The sequence below is a fragment of the Pristis pectinata genome, chromosome 39 (genome assembly GCF_009764475.1).
Source record: "Pristis pectinata isolate sPriPec2 chromosome 39, sPriPec2.1.pri, whole genome shotgun sequence".
Taxonomy (NCBI): Eukaryota; Metazoa; Chordata; class Chondrichthyes; order Rhinopristiformes; family Pristidae; genus Pristis; species Pristis pectinata.
In genome coordinates, this window is record NC_067442.1 from 4,563,515 (window position 1) to 4,586,272 (window position 22,758).

At 52.0% G+C, this 22,758-nt stretch overlaps 1 protein-coding gene across 3 annotated transcripts in view; it reads right to left on the reverse strand.

The window, feature by feature from the left end:
* The window catches only part of LOC127587239 (transcriptional regulator Erg-like), a 64,939-nt gene extending 42,770 nt beyond the window's left edge, over positions 1 to 22,169 (reverse strand). Inside the window, exon 1 of one of the 3 annotated variants that reach the window (XM_052045505.1) lies at positions 21,901 to 22,169. In XM_052045505.1, the coding sequence (XP_051901465.1) occupies positions 21,901 to 21,918 (18 nt within the window). In that variant the 5' untranslated portion in view covers positions 21,919 to 22,169. The remainder of the gene's footprint in view (positions 1 to 21,900) is intronic. The other 2 variants (XM_052045507.1, XM_052045506.1) reach the window with 2 other exon arrangements.
* Between the last annotated feature and the right edge of the window lie 589 nt (positions 22,170 to 22,758).

Here is a 22,758-nt window from a genome sequence, read left to right on the forward strand (position 1 = left end):
CTCTCTGTCCACTTCAACAACAACCTTTCCCTCAATGTCAACAAAACAACAGAGTTGGTCATTGACTTCAGGAAAGGGGGGGGGGTGTACATGCACCTGTCTACATCGACGGTGCTGAGGTCGAGAGGGTTGAGAGCTTTAAGTTCCTAAGAGTGAACATCACCAACAGCCTGTCCTGGTCCAACCACATAGATGCCACGGCCAAGAAAGCTCACCAGCGTCTCTACTTCCTCAGGAGGCTAAAGAAATTCGGTTTGTCCCCTTTGACTCTCACCAACTTTTACCGATGCACCATAGAAAGCATCCTATCTGGATGCATCCCGGCTTGGTACGGCAACTGCTCTGCCCAGGACTGCAAGAAACCGCAGAGAGTTGTGGACACAGCCCAGCGTGTCATGGACGCCAGCCTCCCCTCCATGGACTCTTGTCTTTACCCCTCGCTGTCTTGGTGAAGCAGCCGGCATAATCAAAGACCCCACCCACCCGGGTCATTCTCTCTCCTCTCCTCTCCCATCAGGCAGAAGATACAGGAGCCTGAGGTCACGTACCACCAGACTTAAGGACAGCTTCTACCCCACGGTGATAAGACTATTGAACGGTTCCCTTATACGATGAGATGGACTCTTGACCTCACGATCTACCTTGTTGTGACCTTGCACCTTATTGCACTGCACTTTCTCTGTAGCTGTGACACTTTACTCTGTACTGTTATTGTTTTTACCTGTACTACCTCAATGCACTCTGTACTAACCCAATGTAACTGCACTGTGTAATGAATTGACCTGTACGATTGGTTTGCAAGATAAGTTTTTCACTGGACCTCGGTACAAGTGACAATAATAAACCAACACCAATACTTCTAGTGTACAGCTCCACTCAATTTCCCCTTGCTCTAATTGCCGACCTTATTAATAGACCTTCTGAAGCCCCAATGAACTGCTACCATTCTTTCTGGTTTCCAAATTAACTCGGGTGTGGTATACTTACTACTGCTCAAATGAGAAACCACTGGCCGATCGCAATCTCCGTTTACTTATCAGGACTCTTTAGACTTGAGCGTGCTTTTTTTTTCCGCCTAACCTCGACAGATTTTGCAAGTCCTCAATACAAGTACACGGCACTTGTGGCACAGTCGAGGGCCTGGCTTAGTGGCTGCAGTTTGCAAGCTCACGGGGTGCAGCACTAGGTGTTAACATTGGAGGTGGCGAAGATTTACTTCTGCATCGACCAAAGCTTTGCAGTTCTTTAGTGGTCCCACCAGTGAGCTAACTTTCAGCCGAGTTAAACTATGCAGAGCTGGGTGCAATCCTGGCAGGCCTAGAGATGGGAGAAAGTCCCTCGATCAGGGACAGGGTCACATTTTCTTTTCCCCCAGGGTAGGGGAGACTAAAATATAGATTTAAGGTTCTTTAAGGCCGGGACTGTTTTCCCTGGAGTGAAGGAGGCTGAGGTGTGACCTGATAGAGGTTTATAAAATCACGAGGGACGTAGATAAGGTGGACGGTCACCGTCTTCTCCCCCCCGCCACCACCCCACCCCAGGGTAGGGGAGTCTAAAATAAACGTTTGTGAGAGGGGTAAGATTTAAAGGGGACCTGAGGGGTAAGGTTTTCACACAGAGGGTGGTGGGTGTGTGGAACGAGCTGCCAGAGGAAGTGGTTGAGGCAGATACGTGCAAAGTTTAGAAGACGTTTGGGCAGGTCCGTGGATGGGAAAGGTTCAGAGGGATACGGGCCAAACACGGGCAAGTGGGACTGGCTTAGATGGCACCTCGGTCAGCAGGGACCAGTTGGGCTGAAGGACCTGTTTCCGTGCTGTGAGAGTCTGTGACTATGAAAGTCTCTCCTTCCTGAGAAGGCTCTCAGAAGACCAAAACCCCAGGTGCTGTTCTAAAGTGTGTGTGTGTGTGTGTGTGTGTGTGTGTGTGTGTGTGTGTGTGTGTGTGTGTGTGTGTGTGTGTGTGTGTGTGTGTGTGTGTGTGTGTGGGGTGTTTCTTCCTGGGACTTGTACAGCTGTACAAGGCGTCGGTGAGACCGCATTTGGAGCACTGTGCGCAGTTCTGGTCGCCCAGCTATAGGAAGGACGTCACTGAGCTGGAGAGGAGGCAGGAAAGATTCACGGGGACATTCCCGGGACTGGAGGGCTTGAGTTATATGGAGAGGCAGGACAGGCCGCGACTGTTTTCCCCGGGGCGAAGGAGGCTGAGAGAAGACCTTATGGAGGTTTACAAAACCATGAGGGGCATAGATAAGGTGGACGGTCACCGCCTTTTCCCCCCAGGGTGGGGGAGTCTAAAACTAGAGGGCACAGGCTTAAGGTGAGGGGGAAAGGTTTAAAGGGGCAACTTTTTCACCCAGAGGGTGGTCCGTATGTGGAACGAGCTGCCAGAGGAATTGGGTGAGGCAGGTACATTAACAACATTTAAAAGACACTTGGACAGGTCCACGGATGGGAAAGGTTTAGAGGGATATGGGCCAAACACAGGCAAATGGGACTGGCTGAGATAGGTTGGTAGGGACAAGTTGGGCCGAAGGGCCTGTTTCCGCGCTGCATCACTCAATGACTGCATGGGTTCCCCCCCCTCCGAGGTGCTCCAGTTTTTTCCCACGTTCCAACAATGGGTTAATCGCCCGCTGTGAAATGCCCACTCCCCCTTAAAGTGCGTGGGTGAGGGCGAGAATCTGGGGGGATGGGGGGAAGTTGACGGGAACTTGGGGGACAACAGACAACAAAGAAATAAGTCTCTATCTGGATGTATCGCGGCTTGGGACGGCAACTGCTCTGCCCAGGACCAGAAGAAACTGCAGAGAGTTGTGGACACAGCCCAGCGCATCACGGACACCAGCCTCCCCTCCTTGGACTCTGTCTTTACCTCTCGCTGTCTTGGTGAAGCAGCCAGAATAATCAAAGACCCCACCCACCCAGGTCATTCTCTCTTCTCTCCTCTTCCATCGGGTAGAAGATACAGGAGCCTGAGGGCACGTACCACCAGACTTAAGGACAGCTTCTACCCCACTGTGATAAGACTATTGAACGGTTCCCTTATACGATGAGATGGACTCTGACCTCACGATCTACCTTGTTGTGACCTTGCACCTTATTGCACTGCACTTTCTCTGTAGCTGTGACACTTTACTTTGTACTGTTATTGTTTTGACCTGTACTACCTCAATGCACTCTGTACTAACCCAATGTAATCGCACAGTGTAATGAATTGATCTGTACGATTGGTATGCAAGACAAGTTTTTCACTGTACCTCGGTACAAGTGACAATAATAAACCCAAACCAATACCATCTCAGCTCCAAAGGGTTACAGACCACATCTTGAATACCTCATTTCAACAAGATTCATCCCAAGACTTCATTCCTGGAATTCCCAGAATTCTGACTTTACAACTATGTCTTCCCGAGACTGTCTCACAGTTTAAGAGAGTCAAGGACTCATAATGTCCAACCTCTCCTGCCACCACAGATCGCACAATCTGGTGATAGAACATAGAACAGAGAACAGTACAGCACAATACAGGACCTTCGGCCCACAATGTTGTGCCAACCTTTAAACCTCGCCTAAGACTATCTAACCCCTTCCTCCCACATGTCCCTCTATTTTAAATTCCTCCATATGCCTATCTAGCAATCTCTTGAATTTGACCAATGTACCTGCCTCCAGCACCGCCCCAGGCAGCGCATTCCACGCCCCAACCACCCTCTGGGTAAAAAACCTCCCTCTGATATCTCCCTTGAACTTCCCACCCATTACTTTAAAGCCATGCCCTCTTGTACTGAGCATTGGTGCCCTGGGAAAGAGGTGCTGGCTGTCCTCTCTATCTATTCCTCTTAATATTTTGTACACCTCTATCATGTCTCCTCTCATCCTCCTTTTCTCCAATGAGTAAAGCCCAAGCTCCCTTAGTCTCTCCTCATAATGCATCCTCTCTAAACCAGGCAGCATCCTGGTAAATCTCCTCTGCACCCTTTCCGACGCCTCCACATCCTTCCTATAATGAGGCGACCAGAACTGGATGCAGTACTCCAAGTGTGGTCTAACCAGAGGTTATTTTGAGCTGCATCTCGAATACCTCATTTCAGTGAGGTTCATCCCAAGACTTCGTTCCTGGAATTAGGTTCCATCCATTCTGACTTTACAACTATGTCTTCCCGAGACTGTCTCACAGTTTAAGAGAGTCAAGGACTCATAATGTCCAACCTCTCCTGCCACCACAGATCACGCCAGATTACTGGTGATGTTCCAGTAAAACCTCCTCCAACCTGCTTTCTACATGCAGATGCTGGGATATGAAGCCACAACTGAGTCCCGAGGCAGAGCTTCGACACGAGACGTCGACAAGCTCGAGCCGCTGAGCTCCTCCAGAACTTTGCCCATTGTCCTACGCTAAGCATGTCCTTCCCGGAGATAAAGAGATGAGAAATTGTTCTGGGTGGTTTCTCCCACGACCTGTGCGCCCAGACATCTCCCTCTTTCCAATTCCTTATCCCCGGCGCTGGGGATACGCAGTGGAACGTTGCCTTGGTGGGAACAAGCAAGGACTCAGGGGGTCGGGCAGTGCCCGCGGAGGGAGATGGACAGTCGACGTTTCGGGTCGAGACCCTTCCTCTGGACTGGAGGAAGAGGTGGAGGGGAAGGGGGTCAGAGCAAGAGATGGCAGGAGATTGGTGGCTCCAGGTGAGGAGGAGGGGGGTGGGGGTGTGATAGGCAGATGGAGGGTGGGAGGTGAGAGGTGGGAAGGCGGAGCAGGTGGGGGGGGGGTTCTGATGGGAGAGGAAGGTGGAGCGTGGAATCGAGGGATGGGCAGGAACTCGGGGTGGGGGGGGGGATCCCGGTGGGTGATGGGGAAGATAGAGAGGGGGAAGAGACAGGGAGACGGGAGAGGGTGGGGGTTGCTGGCGTGGGCGTAGGAGGGTCTAGGTCGATCAGGAAGAGAAGAGTACAGAGAGGGGAGCTGTTCACAAATTGGAGATTTCAACATTCATCGGTGGGGGTGGGGAGGGGGGGGGCGGCGTAGATAAGGTGGACGGTCACAGTTTCTTTCCCCAGGGTAGGGGATTCTAAAACTTGAGGACACAGATCTCAGATGAGAGGGCTGCTTAAGGCCGGGACTGTCTTCCCTGGGGCGAAGGAGGCTGAGGGGGTGACCTTATAGAGGTTTATAAAACTATGAGGGGCATAGATAAGGCGGACGGTCACCGTCTTTTCCCCCAGGGTCGGGGAGTCGAAAGCAAAGGTTTAAGTTGAGAGGGGAAAGGATCTAAAGCGGCAACTTCTTTGCACAGAGGGGCAGGGTGCATGGGACGAACTGCCAGAGGTGTGGGTGGGAGTTTTACATTTAACAGACCCTTGGACAGGGTAGGTCTTGGAACGGAGGACTGTGGTCGTCAGGAGAGGTGGGAGACGCTGGGTTTATTCTCTGGAGTGACGGAGGCTGAGGGGTGACCTTAACTAGAGGTTTATAAAATACATGAGGGGCATTGATAGGGGAGGTGGTCACCCTGGAGGGGTGGAAAGAGGGCAAATATCTACAAGGACGTTGCCGGGACTTGAGGGCCCGAGTTACAGGGATAGGCCGGACAGGCTGGGGCTTTGTTCCTTGGAGTGTAGGGGTGACCTTATAGAGGTGTATAAAATCACGAGGGGCATCGATAGGGTGAATGTGCACGGTCTTTCTCCCCCAGGGTTGGGGAATCAAGAACTAGAGGGCACAGGTTTAAGGTGAGAGGGGGGAGAGATTTAAAAGGGGTAACTTCACCCAGAGGGCGGTCCGTATGTGGAACGAGCTGCCAGAGGAAGTGGGTGAGGCAGGCACATTAACAACACTTAAAAGACGCTGGGATAGGTCCATGGATGGGAAAGGTTCAGAGGGATACAGGCCAAACAGGAAGGATGTGGAAGCTTTAGAGTGGGTGCAGGGGAGATTTACCAGGATGCTGCCTGGATTGGAGAGCACGTCTTATGAGGATAAGTTGAGCGAGCTAGGGGTTTTATCTTTGATGCGACGCAGGATGAGAGGGGGCTAGGTAGAGGTGTATAAGGCTATTTGAGGGGCATAGACAGAGTGAACAGCCAGCACCTTTTCCCCAGGGCGGCAATGGCCAATACCAGAGGACTTCAGCTTAAGGTGAGTGAAGAAACGTTTAGGGGAGATGTTCTTTACACACAGAGTGGTGGGTGCCTCGAACGCAGTGCCGGGGGTGGTGGGAGAGGCTGATACAATCAGGGGGACATTTAAGAGACTCTTAGGTAGGCACATGGATGTAAGGAAAATGGTGGGACCTGGGCTGTGTAGGAGTGAAGGGTTAGGTTGAACATGGAGTAGGTTTGTATAGGTCGGCACAACATTGTGGGCCGAAGGGCCTGTACTGTGCTGTACTGTTCTATGTTCTAACCTTAGCCTCACCAAAATCCGAGATATTAATTTGTCCTATCTGTCTCCCATCCTCCATAACTCTTCATTTCAGACTATGTCCCCCACAACTGCCTTTATTCCACAACTTTTATGCTCCTTTGATTACATCCCCCCTCTCCTTCTGCAGCCCCTTTTCACCTATCATCCATATAACTTCATGTACAACTTATCCCCTTGGCAACCCTGCCCTCACCCCATCGGCAATATTCCCTTTGTCCTATCCATTCAGCCCTACCCCCCCCCCCCCAAATCTAGGGGCACACATGGTAGTGTAGCGGTTTGCATAACACTATTACAGCGCCAGCGACCCGGGTTCAATTCCGGACACTGCCTGTAAGGAGTTTGTACGTTCTCCCCGTGTCCGCGTGGGTTTCCTCCGGGTGCTCCAGTTTCTTCCCACATTCCAAAGACGTACGGGTTAGGAAGTTGCGGGCGTGCTATGTTGGCGCCGGAAGCGTGGCGACACTTGCGGGCTGCCCCTAGAACACTCTACGCAAAAAAAGATGTATTTCTCTGTGTGTTTTGATGTACATGTGACTAATGAAGTTCTTATCTTAAAACTTTTTTTTAATTCCCTATTTATCTGGTGAGATCTTCGACAAATAAAAACTTGGTTTCTCTCTCCACAGACGCTGCCTGACCCCTCTCATTGAGTCATACAGCATGGAAACAGGCCCTTTGGTCCAACTGGTCCCTGCCGACCAAGACTCCCATCCAAGCCAGTCCCATTTGTCCGCGTTTGGCCCGTATCCTTCTGAACCTTTCCCATCTGTGGACCTGTCCGAGTGTCTTTTAAGTGTTAATATACCTGCCTCATCCACTTCCTCTGGCAGCTCGTTCCACATACGGACCACCCTCAGATCCCCTCTCACCTTAAACCTGTGCCCTCTAGTTCTTGATTCCCCAACCCTGGGGAAAAAGATTGTGCACATTCACCTTATCGATGCTCCTCATGGTTTTATACACCTCTATAAGGTCACCCCTCAGTCTCCTACACTCCAAGGAATAACGTCCCAACTTGCTCAACCCCTCTCCATATCTCAGGCCCTCGAGTCCTGGCAACGTCCTCGTAAATCTCCTCTGCACTCTTTCCAGCTTAATGGCATCTTTCTCACAACAGGGTGACCAAAACCAAACACAATACTCCCAAGTATGGCCTTCACCAACGTCTTGTACAACTGTAGCATAGCATCCCAACTCTTATACTCAATGCCCCAACCAATGAAGGCAAGTGCACCAAACGCCTTCTTCACCACCCTGTCAACCTGCGATGCCACTTTCAGGGAACCGCGCACTTGTACTCTGAGGTCCCTCTGTTCTACCACACTCCCCAGAGCCCTACCATCCACTGGAAAAGCCCTACCCTCATTTGCCTTCCCCAAAACGCAACACCTCGCACTTATCCGAATTAAACTGCATTTGCCATTTCTCGGCCCACTTACCCAGCTGATCGAGATCCCCGCTGTAACTTCCGATGAACTTTTTCCACTGTCCACGATAGTATCTGAGCATTCTCTCGTCATAATTCTGATTCCCTGCATCTGCAGGCATTCCCACCCCCCCACAACCCCCCGCCATTTCTATTAAATCTTGCCCCCCTCCCACCTTCGAATGCGACCTTGACCGATTCTGGGAGCGTGGACATTGTTCAAGGAGAGTTTGACCCAGTTCCAACCTAAAACCATAGAACCACAGAACACGACAGCACAGAAAACAGGCCATTCAGCCCTTCTAGTCTGTGCTGAAACTTTATTCCACTAGTCCCATTGACCTGCGCCCAGTCCATAACCCTTCAGACCTCTCCCGTCCATGTATCTATCCAATTTATTCTTAAATCTTGTGAGCCTGCATTTACCACGTCAGATGGCAGATCGTTCCACACTCCCACCACTCTCTGTGAAGAAGTCCCCCCTGAACCTTTCCCCTTTCACCTTAAAGCCATGTCCTCTTGTACTTATCTCTCCTAATCTGGGTGGAAGGAGCCTACTCACATTAACACTGTCTGTACCCCTCATAATTTTGTAAACCTCTATCAAATCTCCCCTCATTCTTCTGCGCTCCAAGGAATAAAGTCCTAACCTGTTCAATCTTTCCCTGTAACTCAACTCCTGAAGACCCGGCAACATTCTAGTAAATCTCCTCTGCAATCTTTCAATCTTACTGATATCCTTCCTATAGTTAGGTGACCAGAACTGCACATAATACTCCAAATTTAGCCTCACCAATGTCTTATACAACCCCACCATAACATCCCAACTCTCTCCTCAATACTTTGATTTATGAATGCCAGGATGCCAAAAGCCTTCTTCACAACCCTGTCTACCTGTGACGCCACTTTCAGGGAATTATGTATCTGAACTCTCAGATCCCTTTGTTCCTCTGCACTCCTCAGTGCCCTACCATTTACTGTGTATGTACAACCTTGGTAAACATTTTCCCAATGGTCCACATTGGAATGGATTGAAGCATAATTTCACTAAAACCTTTGGCAGACAAATATTTGCCCTCTGCAGCTATCCGCAGGGAATTCCGAACAGGAAGAACACCAAACAATTGGACTGAGATTACAATGACACACAGCTCTCGGTTCTTCCGGTCAATGTAACGGACTCCATGTAAGTTTTGGCTGGTAAGTTTCAGTCGGAAAGCTCTCGTAGTTTCTGACCACGGTCCTGACACCCGGCGCTCCCAATCCCGATTCCAGCTCAGTAATCACCAAGCCACAATTCAATCCTCACTACTTCTCAGCTCAGGACATCCAACACGATCCACCTCACGGATGATGGGGTTCCCAGGACCCCACAGGGGAGACATCCGGATGGAAACGGCGATGCATGTCGAGACTCCCAGCGCTGCCCAAACGGGCATCAGTTCCAACTGCGCAAGTCGTTGGTGAGAATGGTTTCACCAACAAGACCGGTTGCACCACCGCCCGGTACGGAGGCTCCAACGCGCAGGATCGCAAGAGGCCGCAGAGGGTTGTAGACACAACCCTCCCCGCCACCGAGGACACCTTCAAGAGGCGTCCGTCACTGAGGAGCCTCACCACCCGGGATATGCCCTCTTCTCGTTACTACCATCGGGGAGGAGGTACAGCAGCCTGAAGACCCACACTCAACGATTCAGGAGCAGCTTCTTCCCCTCCGCCATCAGATTCCTGAACGGTCCATGAACCCATGAGCACTGCCTTGTTATTCCTCTTTTGCACTATTTATTTATCTTTGTAACTTAGAGTAATTTTTAAGTCCTGCACTGTACTGCTGCCGCAAAACAACACATTTCACGACATATGTCAGTGATAATAAACCTGCTTCTGAGACCGCACTTGGAGCACCGTGTGCAGTTCTGGTCACCCAACTATAGGAAGGACGTCACTGAGCTGGAGAGGGGGCAGGAAAGATTCACGGGGACGTTCCCGGGACTGGAGGTTCCCGGGACTGGAGGGCTTGAGTTATAAGGAGAGGCTGGACTGGTCAGGACTGTTTTCCCTGGAGCGAAGGAGGCTGAGTGGTGACCTTATGGAGGTTTATAAAACCACGAGGGGCGTAGATAAGGTGGACGGTCACCGTCTTCTCCCCCCCAGGGTCCGGGAGTCTGAAACTAGAGGGTATATGTTGGAGATGAAGTACATGGTTCAGAGAAGTCCATGGATAGGAAAGGTTTAGAGGGATACGGGCCAAACACTGGCAAATGGGACTGGCTTGGATGGGAATCTTGGTCGGCAGGGACCAGTTGGGCCAAAGGGGCCTGTTTCCGTGCTATATGACACCATGACTTTCCGGGTCTGTGGACTGTAAGTCAGCGGCTAACGAGGCAGTGCACCGCACACAATCCTGCCTCTTCCCCCATTCGTGACTTCCAGATCCCATTTCCTATTGACTCTGTTCCTCTCTCTCTACGGATGCTGCCCGACCTGGTGAGTGTTTCCACGATCTTGCTGTTGAATTTACTTCAGGCACACTTGAGGTGAAAATACACTCGATCCAAATCTCCCACTGATTCCCTGCCAGTTATTTTCAATTCCTGGATGGTTCCCTTCCCACAATCAGGGACACAAGTTGATTGGCGGCCCCTTTCCGATTTGGTGTACTGCATTTGGCGCTCACAGTGTGGTTCCCTCTACGTTGGAGCGTCCAAAGGCAGCTCCGTGTTCTGTCCGCAGGTGAGATCCCCGTTCGCCTGCCACGTTAATTTCCCATCCCACTTCCAGAAACCGCAGAGAGTTGTGGACACAGCTCAGCACATCGCGGAAACCAGCCTCCCCTCCGCGGACTCCGTCTGCGTTTCCCGCTGCCTCGGGAAAGCAGCCAGCATAATCAAAGACCCCCACCCACCCCAGACATTCTCTCTTCTCCCCCCTTCCATCGGGCAGAAGATACAAAAGCCTGAAAGCACGTACCACCAGGCTCAAGGACAGCTTCTACCCCGCTGTTATCAGACTCTTGAATGATAAAATGGACTCTTGACCTCACAATCTACCTCGTTATGGCCCTTGCACCTTATTGTCTGCCTGCGCTGCACTTTCTCTGTAACTGTGACACTTTATTCTGCATTCTGTTATTGCTTTTCCCTTGTACTACCTCGATGCACTGATGTGATGAAATGATCTGTACGGACGGCATGCAAAACGAAGTTTTTCACTGTACCTCGGTACATGTGACAGTAATAAACCAATTTAGTTCCTCCTGTCTTTCTGTGACCCAACTGTTACAACAATGCCCAACGCAAACTTGAGGCGAAACATATCTTCCAACTGGGTATGTTGTAGTCTTGGAATTGGTTTATTATTGTCACTTGTACCGAGGTACAGTGAAAAACTTGTCTTGCATACCGATCGTACAGGTCAATTCAATACACAGTGCATTGAGGTAGTACAAGGGAAAACAATACAGAATGCAGAACAAAGCGTTACAGTTACAGAGAAAGTGCAGTGCAGGCAGACAATAAGGTGCAAGGGCCACGACGAGGTAGATTGTGAGGCCAAGAGTCCATCTTATCATATTGGGGAACTGTTCAATTGTCTTATAACAGCGGGGTAGAAGCTGTCCTTGAGCCTGGTGGTACGTGCTTTCAGGCTTTTGTATCTTCTGCCCGATGGGAGGGGGAAGTAAAATACCGGGTGCAAGGGCAGATTTTGAGGTCAAGACTTCATCTTTAATGTACAAAAGGTCCCTCAAGAGTCTGGCAAACAGCCTCTCTGATGTATGTACCTGTCCCAGTGTCTTTCAAATGTTGTTAAGGCAGCTGCCTCAACCACTTCCTCTGGCAGCTTGTTCTACATACGCAAACTGACTGGTTGCATCACCGCCCGCGACGGAGGCTCCAATGCGTAGGATCACAGGAGGCCGCAGAGGGTTGTAGACACAGCCCAGCTCCAACGCGGGCACAACCCTCCCCGCCATCGAGGACATCTTCAAGAGGCGGTGCCTCAAGAAGGCGGCATCCGTCACTGAGGACCCTCACCACCCGGGACATGCCCTCTTCTCGTTACAACCATCAGGGAGGAGGTACAGGAGCCTGAAGACCTACACTCAATGATTCAGGAACAGCTTCTTCCCCTCTGCCATCAGATTTCAGAACGGCCCATGAACCCATGAACACTGCCTCCTTATTCTTTTTTTTGTAACTTGTAGCAATTTTATGCCTTGCATTGTACTGCTGCCACAAAACAACACATTTCATGTCATATGTCAGTGATAATAAACCTGATCCTGATTCTAACTCCATCTGGGTGAAAAAGTTGCCCCTCAGGTTCCTATTAAATCTCTTTCCCCTCTAACCTTAAACCTGTGCTCTCCAGTTCTCGATTCCCCAATCCTGGGGGTAAAAAAACTGTGCGCATTCACCCTGTCTATGCCCCTCATGGTTTTATACACCTCTATAAGGTCTCCTACACTCCAAGGAATAAAAGTCCCAACCTCTCCCTATAACTCAGGCCCTCAAGTCCCAGCAACATCCCACCCAGGGTAGGGGGGAGTCTAAAACTAGAGGGCACAGGTTTAAGGGGAGAGGGGAAAGATTTAAAGGGGCAACTTTTTCACCCAGTGGGTGGCCCGTACATGGAACGAGCTGCCAGTGGAAGTGGTTGAGGCAGGTACAATTACGTTTAAGAGACATTTGGACAGGTCCATGGATGGGAAAGGTTTAGACGGATATGGGCCAAACGCGGGCACATGGGACTGACTCAGGTAGAATTTGGAACGAGTTCTGTGCTGTATAACTCTGTGGCTCTTTAATATCTCCCTGCTCTCTCCCCCACAGCCTTACCTATTCCCCCCACCTTCCCCCACCCCTTCTCTCACCCCTGACTTTGGAAAGTTATCTCAGAGACCCCGGTTCAATTCCGGCTGCTGTCTGTAAGGAGCTTGCACGTTCTCCCCGTGTGTCTGCGTGGGTTTCCTCCGGGTGCTCCGGTTTCCTCCCACATTCCAAAAGGCGTACGGGTTAGGAAGTTGTGGGCGTGCTACGTTGGCGCCGGAAGCGTGGCGACACTTGCGGGCTGCCCCCCCAGAACACTCGACGCATTTCACTGTGTGCATCGATGTACATGTGACTAATAAAGAAATCTGATTTGATCTGATAACGTGAACAAGACTACAAGATGACAGCAGCTTGCCATGGGGGAAACATTTCCCCCTTGTCTCCCCACCATCTGACTCCCCCACCAATATCTGAGCTCCTCCGACCTCTGACTCTCCCCAAAGTGGGCACCTCCCGGATTTACATCTTTCAGCCGTCCTCGTTTCCAAGCTGGATAAGGGCGCTGAGCCAACGCGGGACACTGGTAACAAGAAGGGACGCTCTAGAACCTGTTTTGTGGCTGAGTGCAATGATGCTGCAGTGGGTTGTGACCCATCTGCTATATGGGAGACCCGGGTTCAAATCCCCACCAAGGGTGACCACTGAACGAATGGCTTAGCAGAGGACTTAAGTGTCAAACAGGCCCTTTGGCCCAACCGGTTCCTGCCGACCAAGATTCCCATCCAAGCCAGTCCCATTTGCCCGCGTTTGGCCCGTATCCCTCTGAACCTTTCCCATCCGTGGACCTGCCCAAACGTCCCTTAAACATTGCTAATGTACCTGCCTCACCCACTTCCTCTGGCAGCTCATTCCACACACAAAGTTTCCCCTCAAGGTCCTATTAAATTTTTTTGCCCTCTCACCTTAAACCTGTGCCCTCTGGTTCTTGATTCCCTGACCCTGGGGATAAAGGCTGTGCACATTCACCCTATCGATGCCCCCTCATGGTTTTATACACCTCTATAAAATCACCTCTCAGTCTCCTACACTCCAAGTCCCGGCCTATCCAGCCTCTCCCTTATAACTCGAGCCCTCCAGTCCCAGGAACGTCCCCGTGAATCTTTCCTGCCCCCTCTCCAGCTCAGTGATGTCCTTCCTATAGCTGGGCAACCAGAACTGCGCACGGTGCTCCAGGTACGGCCTCACCAACATCCTGCACAACCGCAACACAACGTCCCAACTCCTGTACTCAGTGCCCTGACCGATGAAGGCCAGCGTGCCGAACGCCTTCTTCACCGCCCTGTCTACCTGCGACGCCACTTTCAGCGAACCGTACTCCCATGTCCCTCTGTTCTACAACACTCCCCAGGGCTCTGTTATCTTGGATGTATTGTTGTTTCTCAGTTGGGAATTATAGAAGATAATTAAATCTCCACTTGGGCTTACTGTGAGAGGGAGAAGGTTGAACCTGCCATAACTCCCATCCCACCTCACCGTTGTATGTGACTCCAGTCCCACACAAGGTGGCTGGCTCCTGTTACAAACGAAACATAGAACACTACAGCACAGTACAGGCCCTTTGGCCCACGATGTTGTGCCGACATTTTATCCTGCTCTATCTAACCCTTCCCTCCCACATAGCCCCCCATTTCTCTATCATTCATGTGTCTAAGAGTCTCTTAAATGTCCCTAATGTATCCGCCCCCACCAACTCCACCGGCAGTGCGTTCAACGCATCCACCTGACATCCCCCTTATACCTTCCTCCAATCACCTTAAAATTATGCCCCTCGTGTTAGCCATTGTCGCCCTGGGGAAAAGTCTCTGACTGTCCACTCGATCTATGCCTCTTATCATCTTGTACACCTCTATCGTCACCTCTCATCCTCCTCCTCTCCAAAGAGAAAAGCCCGAGCTCACTCAAGCCAATCCTCATAAGACATGCTTTCTGATCCAGGAAGCATCTGGTAAAAATCTCCTCTGGACCCTCTCTAAAGCTTCCACATCCTTCCTATAATGAGGCGACCAGAACTGAACACCATACTCCAAGTGTGGTCTGACCAGAGTTCTATAGAGCTGCAACATCACCTCACGGCTCTTGAACTCAATACCCCGACTAATGAAGCCCAACACTCCATACGCCTTCTTAACAATCCTATCAACCTGCGTGGCAACCTTGAGGGCGCTATGGACATGGACCCCAAGATCCCTCTGTTCCTCCACACTGCTAAGAGTCCTGCCCTTAACCTTGTATTCCGCCTTCGAATTCGATCTCCCGAACTGTATCACTTCACACTTATCCGGGTTGAACTCCATCTACCACTTCTCAGCCCAGCTCTGCATCCTATCCGTTGTAATCTGCAGCAACCTCCTACACTATCCACACACACACCAAACTGGCTACAAGTGATCAAGGAGGAAACAATACGATGCCTGCCACCCCTCGATCTCAGTGCAGGCACGGCCCTACGCTACCGGGAATCTACTTAGGACGCTCCTAACCCTTATGAAAGTGCACAATGGTCTCTTCAGCATTGCTTCCCGATTCCTGGAGCGGTCAAGAGAGAGAGAACAAAGCACATGTGGCACTCTTTATAGTGCTGGAGAGCTGGGTGGAGCCAGCCAGGTGGTTCAAACAGACCAATGGCTCAGGGCCAGGTACACAGGTGTTTACAGGGGCCAATGGCCAAGTGTGTGCACTACTGGGTGGGTGGAGCCAGACCTTGACAGCCATGACCCTTCACAGTATGGGGGGTGGGGGGAGGGATATTTTTCCCCGGGGGGTCGGGGGGGGTGGTGGTTGGAATCTGGTACGGACTGCCTGAGGGGGTGGGGGAGGCAGGGACTGTCCCAGCACTGAGGGAGTATCCGGACGGGCACTTGAACGGCCGAGGTGGCAGTGCTAGGGAATGGGATCAGTACATATGGGCTAGTATGGACAGGGTGGGCCAAAGGGCCTGTTTCTGTGCTCATGGAATCACAGAGTTGGCCCTTTGGCCCAACTAGTTCCTGCTGACCAAGGTGTCCACCTGAGCTAGTAGTCCCGTTTGCCATATCCTTCCCAAAGTTTCTCATCCATTCACCTGTCCAAATGTCTTTTAAGTGTTGTAATTGTACCCTGCACTGGCAGCTTGTTCCACACACCCACCACCCCCTGTGTGAAAAACTTACCCCTTTAAATCTTTCCCCTCCCACCTTAAACCTGTGCCCTCTAGTTTCAGACTCCCTGGCCCTGGGGGGAAAAGATGGTGACCGTCCACCTTATCTATGCCCCTCGTGGTTTTATAAACCTCCATAAGGTCACCACTCAGCCTCCTTCGCTCCAGGGAAAACAGTCCCGGCCTGTCCGGCCTCTCCTTATAACTCGAGCCCTCCAGTCCCAGGAACGTCCCCGTGAATCTTTCCTGCCCCCTCTCCAGCTCAGTGACGTCCTTCCTATAGCTGGGCGACCGGAACTGCGCACAGTGCTCCAAGTGCGGTCTCACCGACGCCTGGTACAGCTGTAACGTGACGTCCCAACTCCTGCAGTCAGTGCCCTGACTGATGAAGGCCAGTGTGCCGAATGCCTTCTTCACTGCCCTGTCTACCTGTGACACCACTTTCAGGGGAACCGTGTACCTGTACCCCGAGTTCTCTCTGTTCTACAACACTCCCCAGGGCCCTGCCGTTCACAGTGTAAGTCCTGCCCTGATTTAACTTCCCAAAATACAACACCTAGCACTTGTCCGAGTTAAACTCCCATCTGCCGCTTCCCCAGTTGATCTGGATCCTGCTGTAACTTTAGACCCCACCCTGTTGCTTGCAAGGACGCCATCCCCTTTTCCCAGTTCCTCCGCTGCACCTGTCCCCATGATGATGCTTTCCACTCCAGGACATCTGAGGTGTCCTCCTCTTCCTCCAGTAGACGGGATTTCCCTTCTGCCACCTGCTCTTATCTGCATCTCCTCCATTTCCCACTCTCATAACAGGGACAAGTTTCCCCTTGTCCTCACCTACCACCCCACGAGCCTCCGCGCCCAACACATCGTTCTCCCCAACTTCCAGTGCCTCCAACGGGATCCTACCACCAAGCACGTCGTCCCCTCCCCTTACCCGCTTCCCGCAGGGATCTCTCTCTCTGCGACTCCCTTGTCCACTCGTCCCTCCCCACCAATGGCCCTCCTGGCGCCTACCCCTGCAACTCTACAGTGCTACACCTGTCCCTACCCCTCCTCTCTCACCGCCGTTCAGGGCCCCAGACCGTCCTTCCAGGTGAGGCAGCGCTTCACCTGTGAGTCCGGGGGTGGGGGGGGGGGGGTCACATCGCGTTTGGTGCTCCCGGTGCGGCCTCCTCTACCTCAGTGAGACTCCGACGCAGATCGGGGTGACCGGTCCATCGAGCACCTTCACTCCGTCTGCCACAACAGCCGGGACCTCCCAGTGGCCGCCCACCTCAATCCCACATCCCACTCCCCACACCATGTCTGTCCACGGCCTCCTCTACTGCCACGCCGAGGGCAGGCGCAGGTTGGAGGAACAACACCTCACATTCCGCCTTGGGAGTCTCCAACCTGACGGCCTCAACATAAAGAAAGTTGGCTTGTCCCCTTTGACTCTCACCAACTTTTACAGATGCACCACGGAAAGCATCCTATCCAGATATATCACTGCTTGGTACGGCAACTGCTCTGCCCGGGACCGCAAGAAACAGCAGACAGTTGTGGACACAGCCCGGCGCATCACAAAAACCAGCCTCCCCTCCTTGGACTCTGTCTTTACCTCTCACTGCCTTGGTGAAGCAGCCGGCATAATCAAAGACCCCACCCACCCGAGTCATTCTCTCTTCTCTCCTCTTTCATCAGGTAGAAGATACAGGAGCCTGAGGGCACGTACCACCAGGCTCAAGGACAGCTTCTACCCCACCGTGATAAGACTATTGAACGGTTTCCTTATACGATGAGATGGACTCTGACCTCACGATCTACCTTGTTGTGACCTTGCACCTTATTGCACTGCACTTTCTCTGTAGCTGGGACACTTTACTCTGTACTGTTATTGTTTTTACCTGCACTACCTCAATGCACTCTGTACTGACCCAATGTAACTGCACTGTGTAATGAATTGACCTGTACGGACGGTTTGCAAGACAAGTTTTTCACTGGACCTCGGTACAAGTGACAATAATAAACCAATACCGATACCAATACAAATCGATTTCTCGAACTTCCGGTAACCCCCTCCCCTCTTTCCCCCCCTCCTCTTCGTCTTCCCTCATTCCCGTGGCCCCCTTCTCTTTCCCCTCCCCTGCCCTCATGACCTGCCCATCCATTCCCCACCTCCGTCCCTTTATTCCGTGGTCCACTGCCCTCTCCTACCGGATTCCTCCTTCTTCAGCCTCCTCTGTCACTACCCTACTTCACCCCCTCTCCCCCACCCTTCCTACCTTCCCCCTCTCACCTGGACTCATCACCTGCCAGGATGCTCCCACTCCCACCACCCCCCCCCACCCCCACCTTCCCATACCGGCTTCTGACCCCTTCCAGTCCAGACGAAGGGTCTCGACCCGAAACGTCGACTGTTCATTTCCCTCCACAGATGCTGCCCGACCCGCTGAGTTCCTCCAACATTTGGGGTGCGTGCGTTGTAACTTTAGACAACCTTCTTCGACGTCAACCAACGGCGACCCTTTTGGTGTCATCTGCAAACTCACTAACCCCGGTGACAACGTTGTCATACTGATCCTTAATTTGGACGTCAAACAACAATGGACCCAGCACCGGTCCCTGTGATGCACCAATGGTCACAGGTCTCCAATCTCAATAACATCCCTGACTCCTAACACAAGGCCAATTTTGTGTCCAGTTGGCTAGCTCACCCCAACTCTTGGGGATTAAGTCAGGCAATATGTGCAGACCAAATACTGTAATGGATAAATTGGTCAATTGATTTACCATTGTCACATGTACCGAGGTACAGTGAAAAACTTTGTTTTGCATGCCGTCCGTACAGATCATTTCATTTACAATAGAACATAGGACATAAAACATTACAGCACAGTACAGGCCCTTCGGCCCAGAATGTTGTGCCGACATTTTATCCTGCTCTAAGATCTATCTAACCCTTCCCTCCCACATAGCCCCCCATTTCTCTATCATTCATGTGGCTATCTAAGAGTCTCTTAAATGGCCCTAATGTATCTGCCCCCACAACCTCTGCTGGCAGTGCGTTACACGCACCCACCACTCTCTGTGTAAAAAACTTACCCCTTATACCTTCCTCCAATCACCTTAAAATTATGTCCCCCTCGTGTTAGCCATTGTCGCCCTGGGAAAAAGTCTCTGACTGTCCACTCGATCTATGACTTTTACCATCTTGTACACCTCTGTCAGGTCTCCTCTCATTCTCCTTCTCTCCAAAGAGAAAAGCCCCAGCTCACTCAACCTATCGGGGTAGTACAAGGGAAAAGCAATCACAGAATGCAGAATGAAGTGTTACAGTTACAGAGAAAGTGCAGTGCAGGCAGACAATAAGGTGCAAGGGCTGTGACAAGAATGTACACAATATTTGAACCCCATTGGGTCAACTGATGCTCTGCAGGCAAGGGTTTGAGCTATAGGTGACTCCTGACCCCAGGTAATGTGATTGACATATAGCTACCAAACCACACGACCCCCCCCCCCCCCCCGTCCTCCACAGAGCCACAGGTTTGTAACCATATGGACGGAAATGGGTACATAGTGGGATCTTTACCGAGGGTGGGATTCAGTGGGTGGGTGGACAAAGCCATTCCGACACTGGGAACCTCCATGCACAGGTGACCCAAGACATCCCCAGAAATGAGCATGGGTGGGGGTGGGAGGGGGCCAGCTCTTCTTAATTCAGTGAGAGAGGCTGGCGTGTGATGGGACGGTGCGGAGGGAGCTTCACCCTGTGTCTGACCCCGGGAGCGTGTGATGGGACGGTGTGGAGGGAGCCTCACCCTGTTTCTGACCCCAGGAGTGTGTGATGGGATGGTGTGGAGGGAGCCTCACCCTGTTTCTGACCCCAGGAGTGTGTGATGGGACGGTGCAGAGGGAGCTTCAGTCTGTGTCTGACCCCGGGAGTGTGTGACGAGACGGTGCGGAGGGAGCCTCACCCTGTGTCTGACCCCGGGAGTGTGTGACGGGACGGTGCGGAGGGAGCCTCACCCTGTGTCTGACCCCGGGAGTGTGTGATGGGACGGTGTGGAGGGAGCTTCACCCTGTGTCTGACCCTGGGAGTGTGTGACGGGACGGTGCGGAGGGAGCTTCACCCTGTGTCTGACCCCGGGAGTGTGTGATGGGACAGTGTGGAGGGAGCTTCACCCTGTCTGACCCCGGGAGTGTGTGACGGGACGGTGCGGAGGGAGCCTCACCCTGTGTCTGACCCCAGGAGTGTGTGACGGGACGGTGTAGAGGGAGCTTCACCCTGTGTCCAAAAGCAGGAGTGTGTGACTGGGCAATGCACAGTCGACCTTGCCTCTCCAGCTGCCTACTTGAACAACTCGTTCCAAGTCGCCCAAGCAAGTTGGAAATTCCGCCTTGGAACATGGAACAGAGCTGAGATTCCCGGACTCCCAGGAACACAAAGTGCAGCGCACACACAGCGCGTCACACCTGCCCCTGGCTCGCCAGTTAAAACCCTGGCGAATCATTGCAAGGTCTCTATCCCTTGGCACTGCAATAAGTTATTCTCCGTTGAGGATTTAAGTTCCTTCCAAGCTTCCCGTCCCTGGCGCGCTAGTGCTGGTGACCCTTAACACCCCGCTGAAACCAGCCGCTTCCGATCTTAGCAGTGACTAACTGCTTTGCAAAATAGGGCTTGCTTTTGTCGTCTCAAACCGCGGGCGTCAAACTTGCTGCTAAAATCACCTCCCCTCCTCCTGACCAATCTCTCTCTGTGCTGCGTCGCCTCTTGCAAACACTTGTTGATTTTTCGTTTTGTTTTGGAAAAGTTTGTTCCTTGGGATTCTGTCCTGAGGAATCTATAAGTTTTTGTTTTGCAATTTGCTTGCTAGCAGCTGGTATCTACAGAAAGGAGAAGTTTGCGACTCAAATTCGGTTGCATTTTGCAGACGTACTTGGCTCTCGAAGCAACTGTTATGTGCAGTTTTTTTTCTCTCTCTTGTCTTGTGGTTTTTTTTGTTTAAGAGAGATCAGTGACAATTTTACAGCAACGCTTCTCTCTCTCACACACACGCACACACAGAAGAAACCCTGGCTGAGACAATCCTGTCCACATCTCTGCAATGCGATGGGTTCTAACTTATAAGAGAGAGAGAGAGAGGGAGAGTGGGGATAATTGAAATTAAAAACGTCAAGCACTTCCAAATGTTTGCAAAACAGGTCCCCCCCCCCTCCTCTCTCTCTCTCTCTCTGCATTACCGTGCAAACAGGAAATTCAGTCAGGAAACCGGATTACTGTGGCCGGAAACCTGTGCTCTGTGAGATAAGGCACCTGACGAAACTCGCACTGCTAATGTAAATTTATGCTTTAAATAACCGGCCCCAGCTAGCAGCGAGAAAAAAAGAGAGGTGGAGGGGTGTGTGTGTATGGGGGTGTCTTCATTAGAAGTACCTAACTTTGCAAAGGATCTTGTCAACGGTAGCAACATGTAACTCCGCGCTGCGCCCGAATCTCCTTCACGATCCCGGGTCCAGGGGACTCCAAGTGACTATTTGCAACTTTCCTCCACACCACCCACCTTCCTCCACCTCTTCCCCCCCCCCCTCCCTCCCTCCCTCCCCCCATAAATGCCCGAGAGCGGGTAAAGTGAATCGCTGGTCCAGAGGATGGCTTGGAATTTGGAAAGCCACCTTGAGCGTTGTTTTTTTTTTACGCGCCGCTTGCGGCGGTCTCCAAGCGCTCCAACGTTGGTTTGGGTCACAGAACCGTGAGCCCCGCAGTCTTTCGAGGTGCTAAGGCTTGTCCCTCCCGTGTTGGGAGAAGGGGATTCCGTCCCAAACTCGACCCACCCCTGAGTTAATGCAACTCCAGCGCAGCAGAGCGCAGTGCGGTAGCGCGTTAACCGGACACTGTGTGTGTGTGTGTGTGTGTGTGTGTTTAGTGGTTATGAAAGCGCAGTCTTCGAACCGCCAACGGGAAGGAAAGGAGTGTACTCAGAACTATCGGAGAGCACGGGGAGGGCGAATTATCAATGTCCCTACATGCAAAAAAAAAATGTGGGCGGTTGGCAAATGCATGTACTTAGTTACTTGCCCTCGAACAACGCTGATCTTACCTTAATAGTGCAATCCATTGTAGCGGCCCCGGGGGTACGGTGGGGAAGAAATTCCTCTGTTTTGACTGATCTCAAGACCCACGCTTTACACCGAGTAGGGTAGCCAGCATTGCTGCAAACTCGTTCTCGTCACACCCGGATGACACAGAGAGAGAGAGAGAGAGACAGAGAGAGAGAGAGAGAGAGACAGAGAGAGAGAGAGAGAGAGAAGTTTTTTTTTGCTAAATTTGGGAAATGAAGTCAGCTCTTGGGTGCGCGCTGGGTTTCTATTGGTGAACGGGGGAGGCTGTAGGAGTTCACTTAGAGGAGGTGAGGGTTTTTTTTTTCTCTGTGTGTGTGTGTGAGAAAGTTGGTTATAGAGACAAGAGAGAGAGAGCGGGAGGCAGAGAGAGGGGAGGTGTCAGAGGTAGTGCGAGAGAGGGAGGGAGAGGGGGAGAGAGGGAGGGGGAGACAGGGTGAGGGAGAGAGAGGGGGGATGAGGGAGGGGAAGGGGAGGTGTCAGAGGTAGTGCGAGAGATGGAGGGAGAGAGGGGGAGAGAGGGAGGGGGAGGGAGGGAGGATGAGAGAGGGAGGGAGAGGGTGAGGGGGAGAGAAGGGGGGAGAGAGGGAGGGAGAGAAGGGTCAAGGGTAACGTGAGAGGTGGAGGGAGGGAGGGGAGAGGGGTGAGAAGGGAGAGGGGGCGGGAGAGAGGGTGTGTTTGGGGATACGGAAGAGAGAGTGGGAGGGAGAGAGATCGAATTGATCAGACGGAGGTGAGTGGGAAGGAGAGGATGAGGGGGTCGAGAGGGAGTACGGGGGAGAAAGTTACAGATGGGGGCGAGTATCGGGTATAAGCTAATAGGCAAAGGGTGGGGTGGG